Source organism: Myripristis murdjan, chromosome 15, assembly GCF_902150065.1.
Source record: "Myripristis murdjan chromosome 15, fMyrMur1.1, whole genome shotgun sequence".
NCBI lineage: Eukaryota > Metazoa > Chordata > Actinopteri > Holocentriformes > Holocentridae > Myripristis > Myripristis murdjan.
In genome coordinates, this window is record NC_043994.1 from 22,795,857 (window position 1) to 22,819,617 (window position 23,761).

Genomic DNA, 23,761 nt, shown 5'->3' on the forward strand with positions numbered 1-23,761 from the left:
ATTTTTGTAAGTAAAATATACTTAAGTAAGCACTAATATGCACAAAAATGCTGTTCAGTGTGCATAGTATGTTTGTGTTGTACCCTGTGCAAGGAGAGCTGGGCTCAGATCCATGCATGCAGGTATTTTTGGCCAAGTTGTCAGATACAGAGTCCAGCTTCAGGTACAGAGATGGCTTCTTCGCCGACAGCAGCTAAAGGACACACAGAAAAGAAAACAGAAACAGTCTTCAGTCTTCCAAAAATCACATCACACGCAAGAAAACACACAGTTATGACTGTACAAAGCAACAGAATTATTCAGCGCACTGTGTACATGCTTCACAAACTCTCAGAATAACATCAAATACTCACAGGCAAAGAAGAGCCAATCTTCTCCATGTACTCAATTTCATAGTCTGGCGCTGAGAGTGAGAGAAAGAGAGAGAGAAAGAGAGAGAGAGAGAGAGAGAGAGAGAGAGAGAGAGAGAGAGAGAGAGAGAGAAAGACAATATAAGTGCTATCAGAAAAAGAGGACAGCCTGGGCTAGTGCAATCAGACGCTGAGAGCAGGTCTGAGGCAGGACTGAGGCAGGACGGTCTGTTTTTCCACCCCTGACCCAGATGGCCTGAGCCATACACAGCCTCTGGGAAGGGCTGAGGGAAAGTAGACCAGACCAAAAATCAATAGTGTTGCTCGATGAATACAGAGTAGAGACTGACTGCTGAATACAAAAAAATGACAGACATCCAATATTAAGCAAAACTGATCTTTGGTAGAGTGTTGAGTTGTATAGTTGGATTGTATAGGAGTTGACATGGCGGTGAAATATGCTTATTAGTTCCCCCCTCCCTCCATGTCTGGCAATCCAGAATACTCTATTTGTGTCTCTCCATTCCCTTCCATAGCATGGCAAATGGGATTCCAAAATAACAATTTTTGCACATAAACAAATGCGAACAAATTGGCTTATGCCGATATAAAAAAACAACCCCATTGTGCAATTACAATTATTTATGCAAGTACTGTCAGGTCGTATTTTCCTGGTACAAGGTTACTATATGGAGGTTTCCTGCAGACACCACCTGCCAGATCTGCTTTCCAATTCAAATAATAAAATAACAAGACATTGCTTCAAAAATGGGTGCCAAGACATATTTTTTATATTGGCATAATCTTCTTTATTGGTGCTCATTTATATGATAAAATGCTTTTCGAGACACACAAATACAGTATTCAGGATTACCAGTCCAGGGAGGCATGAAGAAACTAATAAGGATATTTCACCACCATGTGGATTCGTTTCACACCCAGGTAACTATACAACCCAACGCTCTACCTTTTGATTTTCCTTTAAGCTTAAATTTCCTTTATACCCTTTCTGTCTACAACCAGCAGCTATTCCTCACCTGGAGTCTGATGAGGAAGACTGTTCTCATTGACAAAGGACGTGAGGTCACATGGTTGAGGGAAGTCCTGCGAGTTGGAGGTCAAATCTGCATCCATGTCATGCAGCGCTGCCCACTTCTGATTGGTGGAGGAGGCCAACTTCTCCTCATCTGTGGCATGGTCATCCTGTTGGTGAAGAGAGGGGGCTTCCTCTACAGGTGTGGGTTCCTGTAACGTGAGGGAGAGAGCGGTGAGAAGAGCAAAGGAAGAGGGAAGAGGAAGAGATACAAAGAGATAAAACAGATAGAGCTGAGTCAGTGAGAGAGAAAGAGGCAGAGACATACACAGACAAGAGTACTCACTTGTGATGGGTCAGAGATTGGCGATTTCTTTGGAGACCTCTTCACTCTGAAAGTGTTACTGACAGAAAGAAAACACAAAAAATGATTACAAATAATCCAGAATCATGCCTACAGCAAAAAGCACTATTTTATAAAATCTAGTACCATCTATCCGACACCATATCTCTGATGTAAATGTGAGTCACAAATGCAAAATTATGAAAAAAATTGGCAAGATTCCTCTATACATAGCACCAATGCTTTTGCATAAAACAATTTGCATAGAACAAAAGTGCTGTATTTGCGAGTGTGTAACTTACTGTACTCTATGTGCAGCTGAACTGAACTGAGGTTTTTGAAGAGGGTTTGGTGAGTCAGTTTAGTGATTACATGGTCAACAATTGTCATAAATGAATGTCAGTTATGATTAGACCCAGAATGAGGTCATGATTTGATGTTTTTTTCCCCACACAAATTCTCAAATAACCGAGATCCTGGGTGGCAATGCGTTTGGAAATGTAGTTTGTTAGTGAGGAGGACAATGATGAAGGTATCATCTCCACCCTAGACTAACTCCACCACAGCCTGACCACAAACTTTTGCTTATCTTTTTTTTCACAGAAACTTTGTTGGTCGTCACAGTAGCACTGAATGAAAGGGTTTTTAAAAAATCACATTACGATTAATTTTAGAGATATTGCAACAGCGATGTGGTTCACAGTTTTAGTTGGAATGATAATTTTTGCACAATAATTTCATTTTTCACCGAAAAACCTAAGAAATTGGCAATACAGTGATTTTTCTTGGGGTCTGTACCAAAAAAAAAAAAAAAAAGTTTTTTTTTTTGTTTGTTTGTTTTTTTTAACATCTGGAGAGTACTACTTGTAGGCCAGGGCATGCCTGAGGCACCATAATACTTTATTTGCAACAATGTTTTGCCATACAGTTTATCATTATAAACAAAAATAAAACAAACAAAAAAAACTGTAGCTCCTGCAGTTTGGTTATTGCACTTCTCCATGTTACGATTCCAATAATATTTCAATTAATTGTCCAGCCTAAATGCAAAATACAGTATCTTGTAGATCTGAGCTTGCTGTTACATAAGATGTGAGGAAGAAAAACAAAAACACAGAAACCTTCTTGGGTCCTGATATACAATTTTTCTCCACGCTGTCACATATCTGTCCAGTGTTGCACTGCTAAAATAGTCTGACCTGATTATACTGTAGTTCCAAAATAGACTGACCTGATTATATTGTACACTCTTGGACAGTACTAAAAACAGGTATCGTGAAAACACTGAACCAAATCGACAGGACTAATAAAATTTAAGTGGGATTTTTTGATATTGGTTACGAGGGATAGTGATGTTTCTGTTAATACAAAGAGGGAAGGACTAATTATGACAGGGCAACATGCTGGAAAAAATGAGCCACATTGAATTAGGGGTCAAAAGGGGTAGAGGCTGTGTTGTCCCTGTACTTACAACAGACAACATAGAGAGGACACACCCTTGGACTTCCTGTGACATACGAGAATACACAGACACAGGTGACAGAGAGACAGACAGAAGACACTGGCATAACAAACAAGTGGACCACAAACACACACACACACCCACCAAGGAAAACTCACCACCACCAGTGTACACATTCTTACACACAAACACAACACAACATACTGTAAGTGAATGGGAAGCATCCCGTAAATGTTTGGTGATTCCATTATGATGAACTTACGATTTGATGGGAGTTTTCTTCTTCTTGGCAGGTTTGTTTTGATTGTGGTCTTCCAGCTCTGCAATGTTGTCATTGTCATTTTCAATGTCATTGTCATTGGCTGGCACCTCAAAGGAGGCAGAGGCTTTGGGTGGGGAGTTGGCCATCTTATTTGAGGGTTTGAATGGGTCTGTGGCGTCATCAAAGTTATTTGGGTCAAAGTTATAGGAAGGCCTAGACAGTTTGGGGGAATTGGGAATTCCTTTCTTTGAAGTGAAAGGGTTGAAGTTGGGATCTTCCCACTTGTCAGGGTCAAAGTTATAAGATACATTTGGGATAGGCATGTCCTCCTCGTTGCCATTGGGGACAGCTGGATGGTCATTGTCCAGCTGCTCTGTCTGTGCTGGTGGGGCCTTCTTCAGCCCCAGCTTTGGTTTCCTCAGAGGCATCTTGCCACCGGGCTTCTTGCCCAGTTTCTTGGGCGGTGGTGAGGCCTGGTGTGATGCCTCACTATTCTCCTCAGAGTAGTCAAACTCCAGCCTTACTGGCTGGCGCTTAGTGACAATGGGCTGCTCCTCAGGGTTGGTAATTGTCTCTTTATGAGCAGCTGGAGGATCGTGGTGAGGCGGCTCTACAGCAGGTACAGGGGGACTCTCTGGGGGGGTAGGAATGGGGGCACCCTCAACAGCTTTACGACCCAACACGGGAGAGTTAGCAATTTTACTACCTCCTGTCTTAAAAGGGTCGATATTCTCAAAGTTGTCTGGGTCCCATTTGTAGGAGGCACTAGGGGGGATGGGGGAGTCCTCTTTGACTGGTGGACTCCCAGAGAGAGAAGTCTCCTCCTGACACAAAGGTAATACAGGGGTTGGAAGCCTCTCCTCTGGGCTGGTGTGACTGGTCTCCTCTGGGAGAGGAGGAGGAGTCTCCACACGGCTCTTCCTGGCCCTGCGGAGGGTTCCTCCAGGACTGGGAGCGGCAGAGGCTCTCTCTGGTTCGTCCTGGGCCTGGAGAGGGCTGGCTGTTCGAGGTTTGGCCCTCTTCTTCACCTCTGGAGTACTGCTTGAGGAGGCTGGCCTTGGACTCTCAGGGTTAGAAGTCTGTCTGAGGAGAGGCTTCTTCTTCACAGACCCAGTACGTACTTTCTTGGGCCTGTGGACAGATCCAGGGGTACTCTCAGTGCCTATGCTGAAGGACTCAGCATGTGGACGGAAGCCCTCGGCTATAGATTCGTCTACTGAACCAGAAGTGTCTAGCTCTCCTCCCTGGAGACTGAGAGAACGGGTCAGAGTGCGACTTGGCAAGTCTGCAGCAAAAAGGTCAATATTGTATGTGCCACTGGCTGCAATGGGCTTGTCCTCATCAAAAACAATGGAGAGAGAACGGCTGGGTGCCTGAGCTGAAGTCAGGTCAGAGGCAGAATCACTGACTGCGGTGTCTGCTACTGCAAAAGATGGAGAAATATGGAACAACATGCACATAGGTGTTATTTATTTAACCCTGAAATGGCAACTGCAGTAGCACTAAAGGTTAAAATGAGAATGAGGTTACAGTGGAGGAGGGTCTAATAAAGCCTGTGCGCACATAAAAGCTTATAGATGATTTTCGACACATTCAATTATACCGATGCTCTGAATTATTAAGCAAGAGACTCCCAGTTGGGCAGTCAGTTCAGAAATAAATGAAGGCTGACCACATGAGAAGTGGAGAGTGTGTTGGCTGTTAAAAATATCCCAGAGCCTCAGTAGTGTGCAGTGGGGATGCTTGTCTCAGCAAACAAAGACCTTTTTTCAGACATGTGGAGTAATACTTAATTCCACTAGATGGTGCAACAAGCCCTTCTTTCTCCCTCTCATTTCCTTGAAATTCTGCCTTTTCTGTGAGCTTAGAATAGTATTCACTATTAAAGCATCATATGAGGGCTTAGATAATTATGTTACTATACCTTGTTCCTCGGATGGTTCCTGCTGCTTGGGGAGTTCTGTTGGGGAAACAGCTTTCACAGGAGTTGTGGATTCAGGGGTCTCAAATGCTCCATCAGAGTCTGAGCTCCTAAAACAAAAGATACAGGACAGACTGGGTCAGCCTTGCTATTTCAGATTAATATCACTTGAACTTTGATAGCTGCTATGACTTGGTCTGGATTGTTGATGTTTAATTCACTCATGTTCTCTGCTTCGGACACAGCATATGATGAAAGATACATTCCGTCCTCAAGTACCAAGTAGTGAACAACAACAAGAGATAGGCTTGAGTATCAACACAGATAAATGAGTTACAGCATCCCTCATTAAAAAAAATTTATGAATAATTTTACTGTGTGTAGTATATCATGGATAGCTAGTAAGTGATATTACCCATGGGGTACTGTAGTGTTTCACTGTAATGAAAGAAAATTTTATACTGATTTACCTCAGTCAAACAGAGTTGCTGATTATCTGATGCCATACTATTTGAATGTCTTCAGCACACAATGTGCTAATAAGGCATTCCTCGTGCATTATGACCTGCTTTACAGTCCAACAAATTCACTCGATCATAATTAGATAAACAAAGCCCCTGTCCAGTACGTGTTCATGTGAATTAGTTTTTGGTGAGATTTTTATGGCTAGAAATGAAAGTGCTAAATCTGCAGTGAGGAGACAGATAATGCCACGCCTGAGACACAGAATCAGCCCACCAAACCCAACCCCCATACACACACAAGACCACCTAGAGACACCACAGCTATGTCCAAAATTAGACAAAGGGAATGAAGGAAAAAATGATCAATAAATTAAGGCATGAGTGATTACTGCATGATGACAGATTGATAATAAGATCACACAGATGTTATCATCCTGAAACAATATCAATTGATCATATTCGTCTACTGCAACCACACATACAGACACATACATATGTGTAACATAGCTTGCCACACTCCGCCGACTACCAAACACCGACCACCACACTGCGCCGATCAATGTATTATTTGGCGGTATGCAGCTCAGCCTCCCATCCTGCCTCACCTCTGTCTGACTGGCTCCCCAGCAGCCTTGATCATGCTGTCGTGCCGTGAGCCCCAGCTGAGACGCCGGAGGAGCCCCAGAGCAGGATCCGAGCCTGGGCTGTCTTCATCCCCTGCCCCTCCCAGCAGCGTGTCCCAGCCCCAGCGAGCCCACTGCAGTGGAGACAGAGCCTGCCACGCACTCACTGCCATGGCTGCCGGCTGGCTACACCTCTCCAGACCACAAGGCTACCGCCTGCCACACAGGTAGACACCCACCGCCTCCTCGACAAGCTCTCTTCCCCCTGACAATGTCTAGGACTTGGTCTACCCTTTCCCCTGTCCTCCCTTCTTTCTCCCTCCTCTCCTCTATAGTCTAATGTCTCTTAATTTCCTCCTCTTTATCTCAGTCCTGTCACACTGCCCCTATTTTTAATCTATACTCTGTCTCCACTCCTCCCCAGTAGGAAACAATGCCGTCCAATCCAAATGAGACTGGCTGCAGAAGCCCACCACCACCTGCATATATTCTGGCACTCTCTCTGCCTTTTCTCTCTCTCTCCCTCTCCCTCTCCCTCTCCCACCCTTCCCCTCTCCACTTCCCTCCCTTCCTCCATCTCTCTGGCTCCCCTGAATCACTCTCTGCGAGAGGCGATTGCAGCCGAGTGTTACTATGTCAGAGGCAGGTTCCAGTTCATACAGTATTCACACAAGAGGAGAGGCAGTGTGCTGCACACCAGTCTAGTCTGCTGCTGATGTGATAAAGCTTGCTCATTATTTTAGCCCCTGCCACCTCTTTAACATATTCTCTATCCCTTCAGCTCCTCAATATTGCCCTTCTTCGCCCCAAATTCTAACAAGAAAACCAAAGCTGACGGTATAAATGCAAAGAACAGACCCAGATGCTACTCTATAAACCCAGTACGTCTTAACTGAAACACTGAAACAGAATAGCTACATAAAGCAGAACGTCTATAGACATGGTTTTTAGGTACTACTACAAGGTATTATTGAAAGCACTCCTGAAATACAGTGTAAGCTGGATTTGGCATCGTCCTACTGAACAGATTTGCTTACATAGTTGTATTTAGTAGCTGTGAGATTAACATACTGCTCAGCCTTGTGCAGAGTAATGGTTTCTCCAACACATCCTCAGACAGTATAATGAAATGAGCCTTTTACGATGAACTATAAAAATGGGAAATGATAAAAGCAATGCCTAGGGCAAGGTTTACTGCTAACATTACAATTTCAGCTACCTATGTATGGTGAAGCCCCTCTTAAAAACACTTACATACACACACAATCACGAGAGCGGAGACCAGAGGGGGAGAGGAGATGAGACAAGGCGCCTCATTAAAATGAAAGCTATGAGTCTGTATTGATTGAACTTGTCTATACAGTTTCTTTACAGATCATATAGATGCTACCCACCATCCTGTGGGGGTATTTTGTCACAAACGCACAGAAACACGGAGCAACTAACCGCTCCTGTCATGAAAAAAGGGTAATTGTTGGCAAGGGCTCCAACATCTGCTACCCGGCATTATGTTCAGTACGTCAATGACAAGGATTCAGAGCTGAATGAGACATAAAGTGCATCTAGAAGGAACAGAAGAGGAAGGTTGGGAGATATGGGCGCCCATATCTAATAAAACCCTCTGACTGTCATGGTCAATATGTCCACAATATGGCCACTAGGCATGTCACTGCAGAGATGGGGGATCTTTCCAGCCAGCGAGGTGGTAGGATAACACAAATTCTACTTGAGCTCCATGAGCTGGTATCAGCATTTTCACACAGAAATCTCAAGAATTTGTCAGGCTGCACAAATGCGCCAAACAGCAGGCTAAATCTGCAACAGGGATGCAGCAGCACCTGCTTAATAAATTTTTCACAGATCGACTCTGCTGATGCTTTACAATAAAACACATTGATAATGCCTCTAGAACTTGGTGCAATAATATGAGATGTGACAGGGCATGGCCAAGAAGGGAAGCAGGTCTCTAATCTCTGTGAAGGCCCAGTGGGTCCAGCAGGATCACACTGGGCTGCCTGTGGATCCACCTGGATCAGTCACTGAGAGCAGGGATCATGGTGTCAGACAGTCACAGGCAGTGACACAGACAGCCTCAAGGACAGGGCAAGTGTAACGGAAAAAAAATCAAATACACATGCACCATAGAAAGGCAGATAAGAAGGAAATTAAACCACTCAAAGGAGTGAAAACTAATCCATGAATCAGTTTAGATCAAGATTTCATTTTGCCAGCATGTACACTGCTCCCTCTTGAAAAGGCAGAGCTGGATAGAAATATCACTGAAACAACAGTGAGGTAATCTGGGCTCTTTTCAGCGCTCCGTTTATATCCTTGCAGAGGACACGTTTCATATGGCTGCAAACACAGTGTTGCCATGGCAACTGGAGGCTGTTCACGCCATATGTTCCACTGAGGCGGAAGTGCGCGCGCACACACACACACACACACACACACACACAGAGATACACACAAACAACTGGTTTGACTAACCAAGAAGGGCCCAGTAAAGCCTGTTTTTATGATGTGGAAGACAAATAAAGGCAAATTATAGATAAATTATTCCAACAGCTGCCTAGAAAGCAGTCTCTTCTGCAAAACCATTCTGTTCACAATGGCTCAAAGACAAAAGAAAAATGATATTGCTGAATTTTCTTTCCTAATACTTCTATTCCTACCAGCATAGCCAAGGCTAATTATCCTTAAATAGCAACACTCCATGTAAGTGCGTTATCATTAATACAAAGGGAATATAGAAAGCATGAAATTATTCGCCAAAGCGCACAGTAATATATAGATGAAAAACAAATGAATCAGGTGCATAAGAATTTTGATTCTTGAAGTTTTTGTGTTAATGTCATCAAATCCTCAGAAGCCCTTGTGTTTACCTAGAGGCAGAATAAAACAAAGAACCAGGAAAAGTAACATGTGTGAGCAATCAGGATCTGGGGGCGAATTGAAACAAAGAGAGCAGCAGTTAATAGCAGCCTCTCACAGGCTGAGATGACTGCCTGGAGAAAGAAACTCTGCAGTAGGAGGTTGAAAGAGACGCTGCCTTTCAGAGCGCCAGACATGTCTCTGGTCCCGGCCAAATCTCTCTCGTCCTATGTAAACAATCTTTTCAGTGCTGGAGGGCGAGCAATCCTCAGCCCCGGGGGGAGAGGGGGAAACTGGGCTACACCTGCACACAAACCCAGTGCCACCTGTCATTCTGTAGTATACACACCCCTCCACAAAACATGTAGCAAACACAAAAAAATGAATGAGGAGCGGAAACAAATGTATCATTATACTGGAGACCTTGCAATTATCTCTTCTGCCAGGAGATTTTGTAATCACAGCATAGCAAAAGGTCATGGGTAATGATTTCTTTATGCGGAAAATGTGAAATTAATAAATGTGATGCCACCTATATGAAAGAGGAATGATGAGACACAGACATGGATCAGATGGAGGCTGGTGGGAAGGCTGCTGAATAAAGAAGTGGGGGGATGAATGGAGGAAGGGTGCTGGCTGCTGGTCTGCTGGCAGCTGTGTGATTAGCGGGTCATTGGATTAGCTTCTGCAGACTCCCACCATCTTCTCTCGACTGTCAAACGCCTCTAAAAGGCTGTCTGCCTGAACACTGACCATGACTGAGGCCATCTTCCTCAATTCCTTTAACTTGCTCGCTCTCCTTCACCTCTGCCTATCTCTCCGGTGCATTCTTCATTTGTTTCCTTAAGCCTCTCTCCTCATTCACCCTTCCTTCCATTACTCTTGGTTTTGACCATTCCTTATCAGGAGGATTTGTATGTCACACAGGCTTCCTGGAAATCCATTTTTCTCTGCCGTTTGAATTCTGGACTGGTGCTGAGGCCAAAATGTTACACACAATAAGCTCTTTTTTGGTCTGTCAGACATTAAATAAATAAATAAAAAACGGAGAGGCACAGCAGCACAGCAATATGAGAATCAGCAATTGTCTTCTGTCAGCAAGTCAGCAATGTGACAGGTCAGTATACTAAAAACCTGCACAAACAGTCTGCATTAGATGTGAGAGACACCTCGATATGAGTCAACTTGGACTTTGTCAGGAAATTTAGCAAAAAAGAGATGTGGACATTAGTAGTAAACATTATGCAGAATTTAATTTGAATGTCAGTTAATAGGGGTAAATGCCTGATTTGTACTGTATTCTTAAAAGAATTACATAATAGCATGAGGAGTTATAATACTGTATATGACATAAGGTACAGGTGAGAGCCACCGATGAGACCAATAGAGGGAGCTCTTGTGCTTTTTTGACACTTATGAATGAATCTCTGGATACCGTATATCAAATAGGCACTCCACCATATGCAACTACAATCAATCTTCATTTTACAAGATATAAATGTTGCTAAATCTCGTTAAATTCACACAGCAGAAACAAAGAGAGAGAGAGTGAGAGAGAGTCAGAGAGAGAGACGCAGGGACTTTGATCAAAGTGCTTCTCTCTCCAGCCTCTTCAGCTTCTAGACAGATGTGATTTAGAGGGTGGAGAGCAGCCAGTGTCTAAGTAGGGGCTTTGTGACGGGACAAGAACACAAAGCAGCTCTGTCCCCTGCAAACGATTCTTCAACCCCAGGAAATGAAAACTTATGGAGAATCGCTCTCTGTACCTTTTGCAGGTCAGATAAAAAGAACCATGCGCTTTTCTCAAATAGCAGATGTCTTGAAATTTCTCTCTCATCCTCATTCAGCCCCTGAAAAAAGTACTTCAATTGATCCACAGAGACAGAGAAAAAAACAACAATTTCTGTGGAGTGTAGTCCATTCACTCCAGATCCATGTTCAAAACAAAGAAACCACTGAGACAAAAGAGTGTCAGACGAAGATAATCTCCATTCAGTAATGCCTCATCTACTTTAATCTGAGACTCATATGGAAGCAGATGGCACCAAAAAAAACAATAAGCTAGGGTGACGCCTGTAAAACAGAGTATCAGCAAGGAGGAGGTGCGAGGGGTGTGTGTGTGTGTGTGTGTGTCCATTTTGATGACGAGATCAGGAGCTAGGTTAATTCATAGCACCAGTGCCTCCTCCAGTGAATGCAGAGACAGCACAAACTCATTGGCCTTGCAGCGTGGATGATGTCATTCTTCCATTATAAAAGTCAGACTCACAGGAGAGTAATTCCTTTGAACACAGTGCACAGTTTGGCCCATCCCACCTAATTGCCTATGCATTACATCAGCCTAATATGTGTAAAATAATCATTTGAGATGGATACCAGTAGTAGACGTCCATTCACAAACTTCACAAAATGAAACTAGCTGTATGAATAGAAGCTGTGATGGCAACGAGGATATGGGATGTCTTTTTTCAGCAACTGTGTGACTGCACTTAAGCTTTGACTCTTTATATATTGAACAACTGAAATGGACAATACAGCGTGATCTTATTCCATCTTATCTTACATAAAAGCACTCAACATTCCTGATCAGAGCTGTGTTGTGTACTTTCAGGTGTGCTTGACTCATGTAAATGCTCTTGACGCTGTTACATAACTAAAGTGATATTAGTAATGGTGGGAAAGGTGGGCACAGTGCTTCTGTTCTGTGCAGCGGCTGGATAAACTGGCTCCCAAAGTGGCGCTGCTAAGAGCAGGACTGGGCATTGTCAGCATTTTACTGATTCTGGTGCCATTTTCAATTTCGTCCATCCAGTTCTGTATTGATTCCAGTATTGATTCCAACTTTGTATATTGTCAGGGTAAAAAATTCCTACATCGATTCCAACTGTGAATATTGTCAGGGTAAAAGACATGAAGCTCTCGTGCAGTTAATGTCTTTCTATTATTCAAGAGAGACTTTTAGCTCAGAGTTGCGTTTCAAAACTTAATTATTACAAGACCAGGTGGAAAAATCTCAAGTAATTAGATTCCTGTTTGCACTTAACCTGTATTTACCACTCTATTGTGTTGTTCAATCACAATCTACTCTTAGTTACAATTTTTCCAACATCTAAGAACTGCAACATCTGTTTGCTACTGTAGTTGATGGTTGCAGAAAATGCAGAAAATCATAATATAGATACTGGATGCAAAGTGCAATAATTAACTAGCTTCAGAACACTTGAACACTTTTTTGCTTTCCTGGAGGTGAGATTTTGAAACTCCTAAAAAGACATTCTCCAGCAGCTTCTGTTGTTTTGGAGGCTGGCTTACTGGCTTGCTTTCTGTGTATCATGTGGAAATCCAAACATCACCAATGCTTAGACTGACACAAAGGAAGCCAACATCCATCACTGTTTGTGACTGACAGCACAGGAGAGCTTCAGAAACATTGTTACACAGCTACCTGTGCGGCATCCAGCTGTTCCACAGTCTTAATGACTGTTGGGATTTTTTTTTATCAGCTTATTGGATTATCAAATGAATTAGCCAGTTTGAAACCAGGAGTAAACTGCAGCCAGCTCTCCATAGACAGGTCTAGCTAAGAGCCTGTTGTTGCTGCTGATGCATTTATGAATTATTCCTATCCTTTAAGGCAGAGATAGGCAAACATGTGCCATGGTGGGCCTAGATCACTCAGATTTTTATTCCAACTACAGACTACAACAGGTGATTGAGTGATTCACCGACTAGCACAACCCCCCCAAAAAAGAGAAAGTAATTACTGAAAGTCACCCTCTTATGCAGGGATGAAAACGGACACCTTGCACCTACATGGCACATGGCTGCTTGTCCCTGCTCTAACCTTTTAAAGTTAGTAGAGCTATGAGATGAAAATCAATTATGTTATGCTAAATACTCACACACCCCAGAAAAATTAAATGTACACCCACTCCATCTGCCTCCACGCATGACTCCCCAGGCCCTTGTTCCCCTGTGCAGAAATGTGTCTGGATATAAATAAAACCCAGCAAAGTGGAGCACTCTCCCTCTCTCCCCTTCTCTCACCCTCTCTCTCTCATCCACCGTTATCTTCATCTCACCCCACAAAGTATTTCTATTTCAGCACAGTCGCAGCCTCCTGCTCCCAGTGCGGCAGTCGTGGCCTGTTTCATACAGCAAAACATCACCCCACCAGGCTCCCAGCAGCATCTACCCACTGCCTAATTCTGATTCCCACAGCTTCCCTTGTAGCACTGTTATGTTTCATCTGTACATACTGTACTCTGAACTGACGCGCGTATACATGCGCCTGCACACGTGCTCCAATGCACTCATCCTTATTTACATCACAAAAGAAAACAACAAAAGTGACGATCAGCGATGACAAAAGTGCATGGAAACCCAATTCAGAACCAAACACAAGTAAAAGCCAATATGGCAACAGCAGGAGCTACCCTCCACTCCTTCAACCTTCATTTCTAAGAGGCATTTCTTTGGAATTTCTCTGTTTTTTTTTTGTTTGTTTGTTTTTTGCTTTTTCTTTTTCTTTTTCCCTGATTTTTGGTCACCTGACCACATCCCAGGAAGACAGGTATTGTGGGACTCACATGTGTTCTTGAGAGGGACAAGGCGCCTGTCCTTGCTCCATGGACTCGTTGGCTCCCATCCTCTAGCTAGCTCTGCCCTGTCTCCCAACCCCGGCCTGCTCCTGCGCACCAGCCGCCCTCCACATCCACCTGCTCCCCAAAACTCCTTCCTCCTTTTCCCCCGATCCTTCCAGTGAGGCAGACAGTGTCAAAGGCAGCGAGCGCTGGCTGAGCTCCGTGGTGTGAGTTACCGTGCTGCAGTGCAGTGGATGAGAGAGTCCTGCTTGCATCAGGAGCAAAACAGGGGATGATTCAGAGCTCCCCACTTTACGCACAGCATTCCTGATCCTCTCCTCTGGTTTTATGACTATCTCATCTGGTGGAAGCAGGTGAAATGATGCAACAAACAGCAGGAAGGATAGATCTCAAACAGTGAAATGCAAAAGAGAAAATAATCCAAAACAAAAAAGCATGGAATAATAATCCTGTTCTCTTTCTCTCTCGCATGTGAGAGAGAGGTGCCTGCTCTCTGTTTGGTGGATGTTATCGCTGAGCTGTGTTGCTGCTCTGACTGCCTCCTCCCCCATCGCTCCTCCACTCTTTCCCCTGACACCAGCCTCCTGCGCCTTTAAAAAGACAAGCAGCTTTTTCTAGTCCGCCACCGCGACTATGCAGGGGAGCCAAACAATAGCAGCCCCCAAACCGCACACATTTCTCCAAGACATTGTCAGTCTCCTCCTTTCTCCCTCCCACAGAAATCATACCTCTCGACCTTCTCTCTCTCCTGCTAGGGTCCCCCTCTCGCGGCCCAGAGAGTTGCACAGTGAATATGTCATTTGTGCCTCCTTTTTACACAATGGAAGCTTCCAGCAGGCAGCATGGCCAACCAGCGTGATGCATGAGGTAAACAATAGACCCTGAGAAACTATGTGTGTGCATGTGTATTATTCAACACTTGACCCATTAAACTCTCCTTCTTTGAAGCCCCTCTACCAGCAACTCTCAAAGAAATAAGCTTTACTCTCTTTCATTCAGAGAAAAAAAACAGTAGAAAATCAAATTAAAAACTTTGACATCCATGTTGCAAAGCACAACTAGCAAGGCGAGCAAGAAAAAATAACAACCTCTTGCCATGCTCATAATATTAAATGGATGCATACACAAGAAAGAAACAGGGTAGGGTATGTGGAAAGCTATATGTATCTCTCGTTCATTTTGGTTCATGGCAGCTTTATTAAATAGCTGCCATCCCTCCCCCAAGAGGCAAGGACAAAATGTATTCTGGCATATGAGCATCTCTCTCCCAGCCATTTCAAAATTGATGCTGCCGCTATGTTGCCTCCTTGAGGAGCAAGCTGGATTGGTGATCTAATTTACTGGCACTCACACCAAACCTTGGCATGCATCAAAGACAGGAGGAGAATTAATCACTACCTGTCTGCCTGTGTCTGACAGTCTCTGTATTTTAAACAGCTGTGCTTTAAAGACACAGAAAGCAGGTCCTGTAGGGTGGAAATAAGAGCTGAAACAGGTTCGGTGCTTCCCACCATTTGTCTGTGAGCAGCGGGACACCAGATTGAGAAAGGCGCCGGAAATATGAGTAGTATAAATCCATTGTACACTCCTGGGAAAGAATGAGGACGCACAACAATAGCAACTTTGGCCTAGAGCGTCTCCCGTCACACAAACCTGTTGTTTGTGGGTTTCAGGTGTCACGCCTCTCCTTGTCACAGCTAAAAGGCAGATTAAAATGGGTAATCTCCAATTCCATCACAAATCACTGCAAAAATCTCCATCTTAACAAGTCATTTAGTCTCATATTCAAATTCAATTTTATTTTGACATATTTTTTCCACAAAAAAAAATCTGTTGGGATGAGGAAATCCCATTTGTTTTCTAGAAACAAGAATAAATGTTGAAACAAGGTAGAATGAGGCACATCTGCCCACTAGTATCAAGACAATGAATGAAATAAATTGATTAGCAAAGGAAACAAGCGATATTATATCATCCCACTGACAGATTTTTTTCACCTGCTTTACAAGATTTTAAGAACGACTATGAGACTAAATAACTCATTAAGATGGAGATTTCTGAAATGCAAGGGCTGTTCTTTACAGTCACCCAGTTAGACCCCATGGGAGAAGGGGAGATTTTAAGCGTAAACATGGAGTCCATTACCATGAGATCATAGAGGATATTGATGTGATTCCAGTCCCTGATGGGTCTGTCAGTCAATGTTTCACAGCCTTAGGGAGCAATTACACATGTTACCCACTCTACCATTCACAACAGAGATCCCACCAGAGTGAGAGTATTGACTGCCACTGCCAACCACAGCCCCATAACAGTTCAAAAACATATCCAAAAAAGCAAGGCGTGTACTCTGTGTGTGAAGTATAAGTTCCTATTCTTCTTAATAACAAATGAAAGGGGGAAAAAGGTGTTTCACGCTGAATAAGTAACATCATTTCTGTTTCTGTGGTGCTGCAGGACAGACTCTGGCTGCGCACTGAAGCTGCACCCTCAGACTTAGAGGATGAAGAAATGAAAAATTCAACAAACTCAGGCACTGGAAGATATGGCCTTGGCAGGTTTTTCTGAAAGATTCATGACCTTGCTCTAGGGGAATCTGGGTCGCTACAGTCCATATACTCGTAGGCTGCAAGAGGGTTCAAATGCACTAGCCTGTGCTCTTAAGCAGACTGTACTGAGGCAGAAGAATTTATGCTTTCAGGGACACCGTTTGGAGCTTCGGTGGAGAGCTTCAAATCTTAAGACAAATCTTTACTCAGCTAAAGAACAAGATATTACAGAGGGATAAAAATCTATTCTATAAGTGTCTATGAAAGAGGTTTATACTCAGGGGAAACAATGTCTTTAAGAAAAGTTTCATTTTTATAAGCTTGTCCTACTGAGCAATCACAAGGCTTTTTGTTGCTACTATCTATCTATTTTAGTATATCAATATTTTATCAATATCATGATATGAGACCAAACATCGTTTTTGTTTGTTCGTTGTAATATCGTGATATGGTGTAAGTATTGTCTGTACCTGGTTTTAAATGCTGCATTACTATAAAGGGATGCAGTATTCTAGCTGTTATTTTTTCCTCTATCTGCATGGTTATCATATCCACTTTACTAATGATTGCTTATCAAAATTCAAATTTTTTTTTTTTTTTTTGGTACAGTATCATCACTTTATTGGTATTGATGTATTCAGTCAAAAATATTGCGCTATTTGATTTTGTCCATATCGCCCACTCTCACTTTATTTTTATGGAGATACTAGCATTACTAATAATTTCTAACAGAGGGCTGTGATCAGCAGTATAGGTCATTGTGCAATCTCAGCCCTATCTGTCTACATCAAAATTTCCTTCAGACACCATTTATAGCCTTCTCTAAAATGTAAAACACTATTTACATGGTTTTAAACAGAAATCTCTGATGATATGCTGTAATCAAGTGGCCATCAGCAGTAACCATAAACAAACTAAGACTCTTCTTAGTTCCTTCTTCCTTAGAGATTGCTATAGCTGTGTGTAACATTAACATGGTCCAAATATACTGGAAAATGGATTTGAGGTTACAAGATGTTTTGGGGGATATCTATGACATGATGCTGGATGGTGATCTGGCTTTCTGATCCTCTTTGGTACACAAATCCTCCAGCTGTCTGATCAGGCAGGGAAAGAGCCCAAGGGCTTTGCATTCCATATGTTAAGAAAAAGCTTCAGTTTTACCGTACTAAAGTCTTGAATTGACATCCCAAGGCAGTCTCTACAAAACATCCACGCTGAGGGCTGCAAACCTGATCTTTTCTGCATTAATATCATCTTACAGCACTGCACGTCACTGCCAACCATGTACACATGTTGAACTACTTTGTTGTGTTCAAGACCATAAGGACAGAGATAATAGTTTTCCGTGTGAGACATTTCAAAAACTACTTTGAGGTTCAGACGCATGTCTGTAGTTGTCTTTAGTTTGGCAAAGTAAAGGATGAGAGCAAAAACAGTGGAATGATCAAGGCACTACAATGGGAAACTTCACACACTAACATCCAGCAAGGCAGTGGCACAGATACCCAACAGCCTGTCTCTTAAATCACAGGTGGTCAAAAAAGCTAAAGGGGCTGATTATGTTTCTGTGCAAAATAAAGCATGTAAGGAAGATAATCTGTTAAAAACTAGTAAGCAAAAGCAGAATTTCCCCCACAGGAATCACATTATTATGATTCTGTCATTTGTAGTGTTCCCTGCCATTATAGTTAAAGAGAGCAGATGTATATTTTAAGGGTTTGTATGACTTTCACTCTAATGATATATACTAGGTTGACTAACTGCTGATGCATTGGCTGGTCAAAAAACAGACAAAAGAAAAAAAACATCTCATACACATATTTGGTCTTAGGACTTCTTAAGCCAACACCTGCCTGCCCTCTGGTGTCTGCAGACACAAACAGTTAAATGCATGATACCCAATCAGAGTATACACACCTAGTTACCATGTTGATCTCCTAATCTGTGGCCAATAGCTGAGATCTCTGTTGCTGCTGCTCTCTAACTGTCTGTTCTGGTGCACTTTTGCTGCTATTTACGCTCCATCATAAATAATATAGCAACACAACCAGCAGCTCTTCTCAAAATCCTTGCCTTCACTGGGCAAAGGAGGCATTTAGCAAGCCAAATCATTTCACACATCAACGCTGACAGACGTGACAGAGATGACATGTATCATTCAACACAGAAAATATTATGGATATTATGTTTTGCATTTTAAGACTGATTCATAGTGAGATGCAGGGGTGTTTGCCCGTGCACCAGCTGACTGCAGCATTCAGACAGCAGAGTGCAGACACAGGCTGGCAGCAAAACATGAACTGCTGGACTCTGAGAGGGGAACACACACACACACACACACACACACATACACACATACACACCCTCTGCTGGCTGGAAACAGCACTGCACTGTGAAATGAAAATGAAGTGGCTGAGTCATTCCCTCTTATAACAAAAATGAAGTCCATACGTAATGAATCCCACAGCCAAGAGGGACCACAGCAGAATGTTTAGTACTAGCATCAAGAAAACATCCAGCACTGATACCAAAATAATGAGCGGCATTTAAATGCAATCAGCGTCACTGAATGAATAAACAATGAGCATCATTGTGTTCTGACACTGAGGTGGGGCAGCAGCTTTCTGCCATGACTAGGGTGCTACACAAACACACAATTAATGGCACGAAATCTGTGATACTACGTCAAGTGGTTAAGATGGGGCAGACAGAGCCCACTGTGAAAAAGTGTGGTGAATAAATACCCTATTTAATGCTGTTGTGATGAACAGATTCATAGATAAGTGAATACAGCAGCACTTTATTTTAGCCCCCCTCTCTCCCTCCCTTTTTATTACACTGAAACTTAGTGGTAAGCACATGTGAGAATATTACTTACCATTTCTAAGCGTGTTTTAAGTAGTACATGTATGTTTCTACATCCGTGTATGTTTAACATTTATGTTTGTTTTGCATTATAAAGTATTTGCATTAGAAAGTATTTGTTAACCGTTAACACACCATTCATAGATGCTTCAGGGTCGGTATGTGCGTGTGTGGTAGATGCGAATAGCAATGGTTAACTGCAATTTTACCAGAAGTTTGATGAACAGGGAAAATGAAGTGGGCTGAAGAAATAGCACAGACAAAGCCTAGTTGCTATGGAATTCATTCATCATACGGCAGCTGATGTATTTCTAAGTCTGTGATCAGCAACATCTAAAGAAAAAAGAGACAGCCACACACTGCTATAGCTATGTAAAGGATTAATAAGGTATACAGCAATAGCTATTTGATTCCTCAAATTAAAATTAGCCTGGATGATGACACTCCTTACCTCTGGCCTGTGTTTGATCCAAAAAAAAGACACTATAAACTTTAAATTGAAGTTGAAATAAAGACTAGAAATACGCTCTTGAACAAAACCCATGGCTATTTTAAAGGCATTGATTAAATTCTTCAAAAAAAAAAAAATGCTTCTGCTCCAGCTTCTAGTAGTGCTAGTAAAAGTAAAGGACCATACCTTGCAGGGGGATGGCAGGGTGCAGCAGAGGGTGGAGGTGGGGAGGCAGGAGCCGGTGCAGGAGGGCGGGGGGATGCAGGTGGGGTCACACGAGCTTCGGGAGTCTGCCTCTCTGGAGGGGTTGGAGGAGGAGTGGGGAACTCGGTTGTGTCCTGGAGGTGAGGAGGAAGGGCAGGCGGGAAATGGTGTCCGGAGGGAGGAGGAGGTAGGGAGGCAGAGGCAGGAGCAGGGTCACCTCTGTGTGCCTGCTCAGTGAGGGAGGGCCTGCAGGGGAGGGAACACCAAACATCAACACACAGTCCGAAGTAAGACGGCCAAGTACGGCGATTTGGAAAGCCCTCTGAGGACACATTCCACTTTCCTCCATACAAATGAACCATGAAGGAAACTTACCTCAAAGCTGAACAGACCACGGCGCACTCCACTAAATCACCAGCGAGTCAACCCTCAGCTTCAGTGACTCTCACAAAACACTCATCCTAACAGCGCCTCGGTGCTTAAATTGCACACACTTGTTACACCCCTTGCATTTTGCTCCATGTTTTCCTGGTTTGGTCGGCTTGTCCTCAGCCTGTCTGAGGCTGCTAGCTGTCTGGCTCTGTCATCACCAGCCACCTGGTGGAGTGGATTTGGCTCCGCTCCAGGCTCATCTTATCAGGAGTAGTAGGCTCTCTAATCTGACAGGCAATGCGATGGCCGCCCATGCAGCTGTTCCCCACTTGGGGCCTGCCTCCTGTTCAGCTCTAAAAATATCCCAACACTCTCCACTCCGCAGAATAAAGCCCCACAATACCTTCAGAAACTACAAGTTCACATAATAGATTAGCATCAACTCCACCCTCCCCCTGACCTGCGCCGTTCCAACAGGCCCTTCCAGTTTCATTTCAGATTAAACATGGAGCTCTGTTATTCCCTTCCTCCATCTCTCTCTCTCTGCTGCAGTCAGAACTTAATAACATTTAATGAGGGCGCATGCTTTTCTTAAGGGCGGAGCAAGTTACAGTTTATATCTAATGGAGCTCTGGTTCCTTTTTGCTGCCCTCGCAGTTTAAAATATATAGAAAACATCAGAAGCCTTGAATGCAGATATGAATGGTTGCAACAGGACAAAAGATCTGTCACTTCTGTTTATTGTGATGTAGTCCCGTTTCACTTATTGCAAATCCTCATTCAGTGGCCCAGCCCATTTCCACAGCAATCCAAAGCCATATATATGTCAGCATCTGTGAGCAACTTGGCACATGCAGTTTGGAAATAGATACAACTAAGTCACAACACAGTCTGGGCACTTTGTGACTCAGAGACCCAGCAGTGCCCATAAAGATGAAAAAAAAAAAAAAGGAAACAGAGCACAGAGAATGGCAGAAAAAAAAAAAAAAAAACAGTCACACTGAAGGTTGGAAAGGTGCAGAGCAGCCAGTGGAGACAGGATCAGCTGATTCACAGCTGCAGCTTTCCAACTTTGCCAAATAAGTTGAAATAAGTATGAGCGAGTGGGGCTTTAACAACATGACATGACAAGATGAAATCAGCGACAAGAGCATGAGACACAAACCTGTGCCTTTTTCAGCGCCTGATTCCCTCACATTCATACAAGCACACACCCACCAATCCAAACACACACTTCTACTGTTGGTTACTGAGCAGCTGTAGCTTTTGAGAAGAGAAGAGAAGAGAAGAGAAGAGAAGAGAAGAGAAGAGAAGAGAAGAGAAGAGAAGATTTCTCATGCATTTTAATTTTTCCAGATCCCCTCAGCCAGGTCAGGGATTCAGATTGGTGATTTTCTCATCACAGGACCAGGTCACAACCCTGATTCTCTAACCTCCACTTTCATGACTGAATAGTAAGTAAATGAAATAAAGTCCATGTGTGTGTGAGCCACACAAACACACACACACACACACACACACACACACACACACACAATCACACTAATCTGCTGGAAGCAGCTGGAAGCAGAAGACAGCGAGGCCAGGCAGAGTGTTTAATGATAAACAGAATGCAGTAAATAAAACCAGCTGAAGGGGCTGGAAAAAAAGTGTTTTTAAAAGATATAACATGTGAAGACTATTTCTGTTCTGCAGCTAGTAGCTAACTCAAACTGATCCACTCATACTGATCCTCACACATGCATAGACATTTGACCACAAAGACTCTGTAGGTGTTGCAAAAAATGACATCAGAATTAATGCACTAATTCACTTCTGTCAGCCTAGAGACTGATCAAATATGGGGGTCAGTAAAACCCACACCAGTGCTGATCAGATGCTAGCATTATGGAGGCAGTCCTGGAGATGGGGAGAGTAGCTGCACACTCACAGTAGCTCTGATTCAAAGAATACTTGTTGTAATAGTAAGTAAAAAAAACATCACTTTGACAGACAATGTATGGTCAGGCACGTTATTAAAGACAGCCTTGTGTGGTTAAATAAACGACAAGCATGATTATCCACTTCATTCGCAAGAAGAAGAACCATATGAAACTACGGTTGCCATGACAGCTAGTCTATTTGCAGCGCAGTGTGGGCTATATCACATCCCACTTCCCTCTTACTCTAAAAACTTGGATGAGAAATATCCCACATACCGAGTTAAACGGCGCCATGGCCATTCCCACTCCTTCAGAGCCCACATGCTGTTTCAGTGGTATTTATTTCCCACCTGTATTCCTGGCAGGACATGGAAGTCGCTCCCAGATTCTTACGGTAACCGAAACCACACCAAACCCATGCTGAACCTTGCATATATCTAACCTGATGCCTACACTTAACAAGTTCAGATTGGTTTGGTGGGCCAATAACAGCATTTCTGCAAGGAATATGGGTGGGAAAATAATTATGCTGCATTTCAGATGTTAGGATGGCTTCATAATAAATACATGTTATTTAACAAAAGTACATGTGCACCTTCATAAAAGTACAAAGTAATTTTCTATGCCATTATTTATGTTATGTTAAGGTGCTTTTTTGGCAGATAAATACAAATTGGATTATCTGCCAAAAAAGAACACTGAGTGCCATCCTGAACTCTTATTTTGTGAGACTGGTACAGTACCACAGGCCTTCATATTTTCCATTTGGCCCAAACTGACACGTTTTTTAAAATCTGCCAATCATAAATCTCTGCTATTTACTTATAAAACAACAGATTGGGATTGATGTCAAGAGGATCAGGTAAACCTACAGGCATCAGGTAATCAGCATCTGGACTGTACGTTGGTTAGATTCTTCACTGTGTCTATATCAAGTGTGAAATTACACAGAAACGATGAGAGGGGTGGGGTTAGGAGGGCAAAACATGCTCTAACCTGCGCCACGTTTTGCACACCGTGTTTCATTTCACAACTTTGTTCCCTCTTTTCCCACTTCCCTCCTTTCATCTTTGTATTTGTCCTTCCCTCCGCCCATCTGGTGAGGTCAGCAGAGGCACAATGTAATTAGCAGTAGTTACCTACAGCCCATCTGCTGCCGCAAAGACACACACACTCACACAGGAAAAAGCAAAAAAACAGCTATGACAACCACTTCTCATTAACTCACCCAGCACTCAGCCATGTAGGAATCCATCAGGCAACTTCAAACCTAAATGATAGAAATGCCTTCTCTTTAACTCCTGGTGCACTCTGAATACCAGAGCCACTAAACTGTACCTCCCAGTCCTTCTCCTCTCTCTCTCTCTCTCTCTCTCTCTCTCTCTCTCTCTCTCTCTCTCTCTCTCTCTGACTCTGACACACACTCACACACACTGCAGCACATGCTCAAGTGTTTCTC

The 23,761-nt window shown here is 43.2% G+C and overlaps 1 protein-coding gene across 1 annotated transcript in view; it reads right to left on the reverse strand.

Annotated features, from left to right (window-relative positions):
* Positions 1-23,761, reverse strand: part of tacc2 (transforming, acidic coiled-coil containing protein 2) — a 60,697-nt gene that overhangs the window by 11,263 nt on the left and 25,673 nt on the right. The window contains exons 4-10 of the mRNA XM_030070400.1: positions 19,991-20,254; positions 5,375-5,481; positions 3,451-4,873; positions 1,730-1,787; positions 1,388-1,595; positions 354-403; positions 84-193 (exon numbers count right to left, since the gene is read on the reverse strand). Of these exons, the coding sequence (XP_029926260.1) occupies positions 84-193; positions 354-403; positions 1,388-1,595; positions 1,730-1,787; positions 3,451-4,873; positions 5,375-5,481; positions 19,991-20,254 (2,220 nt within the window). The remainder of the gene's footprint in view (positions 1-83; positions 194-353; positions 404-1,387; positions 1,596-1,729; positions 1,788-3,450; positions 4,874-5,374; positions 5,482-19,990; positions 20,255-23,761) is intronic.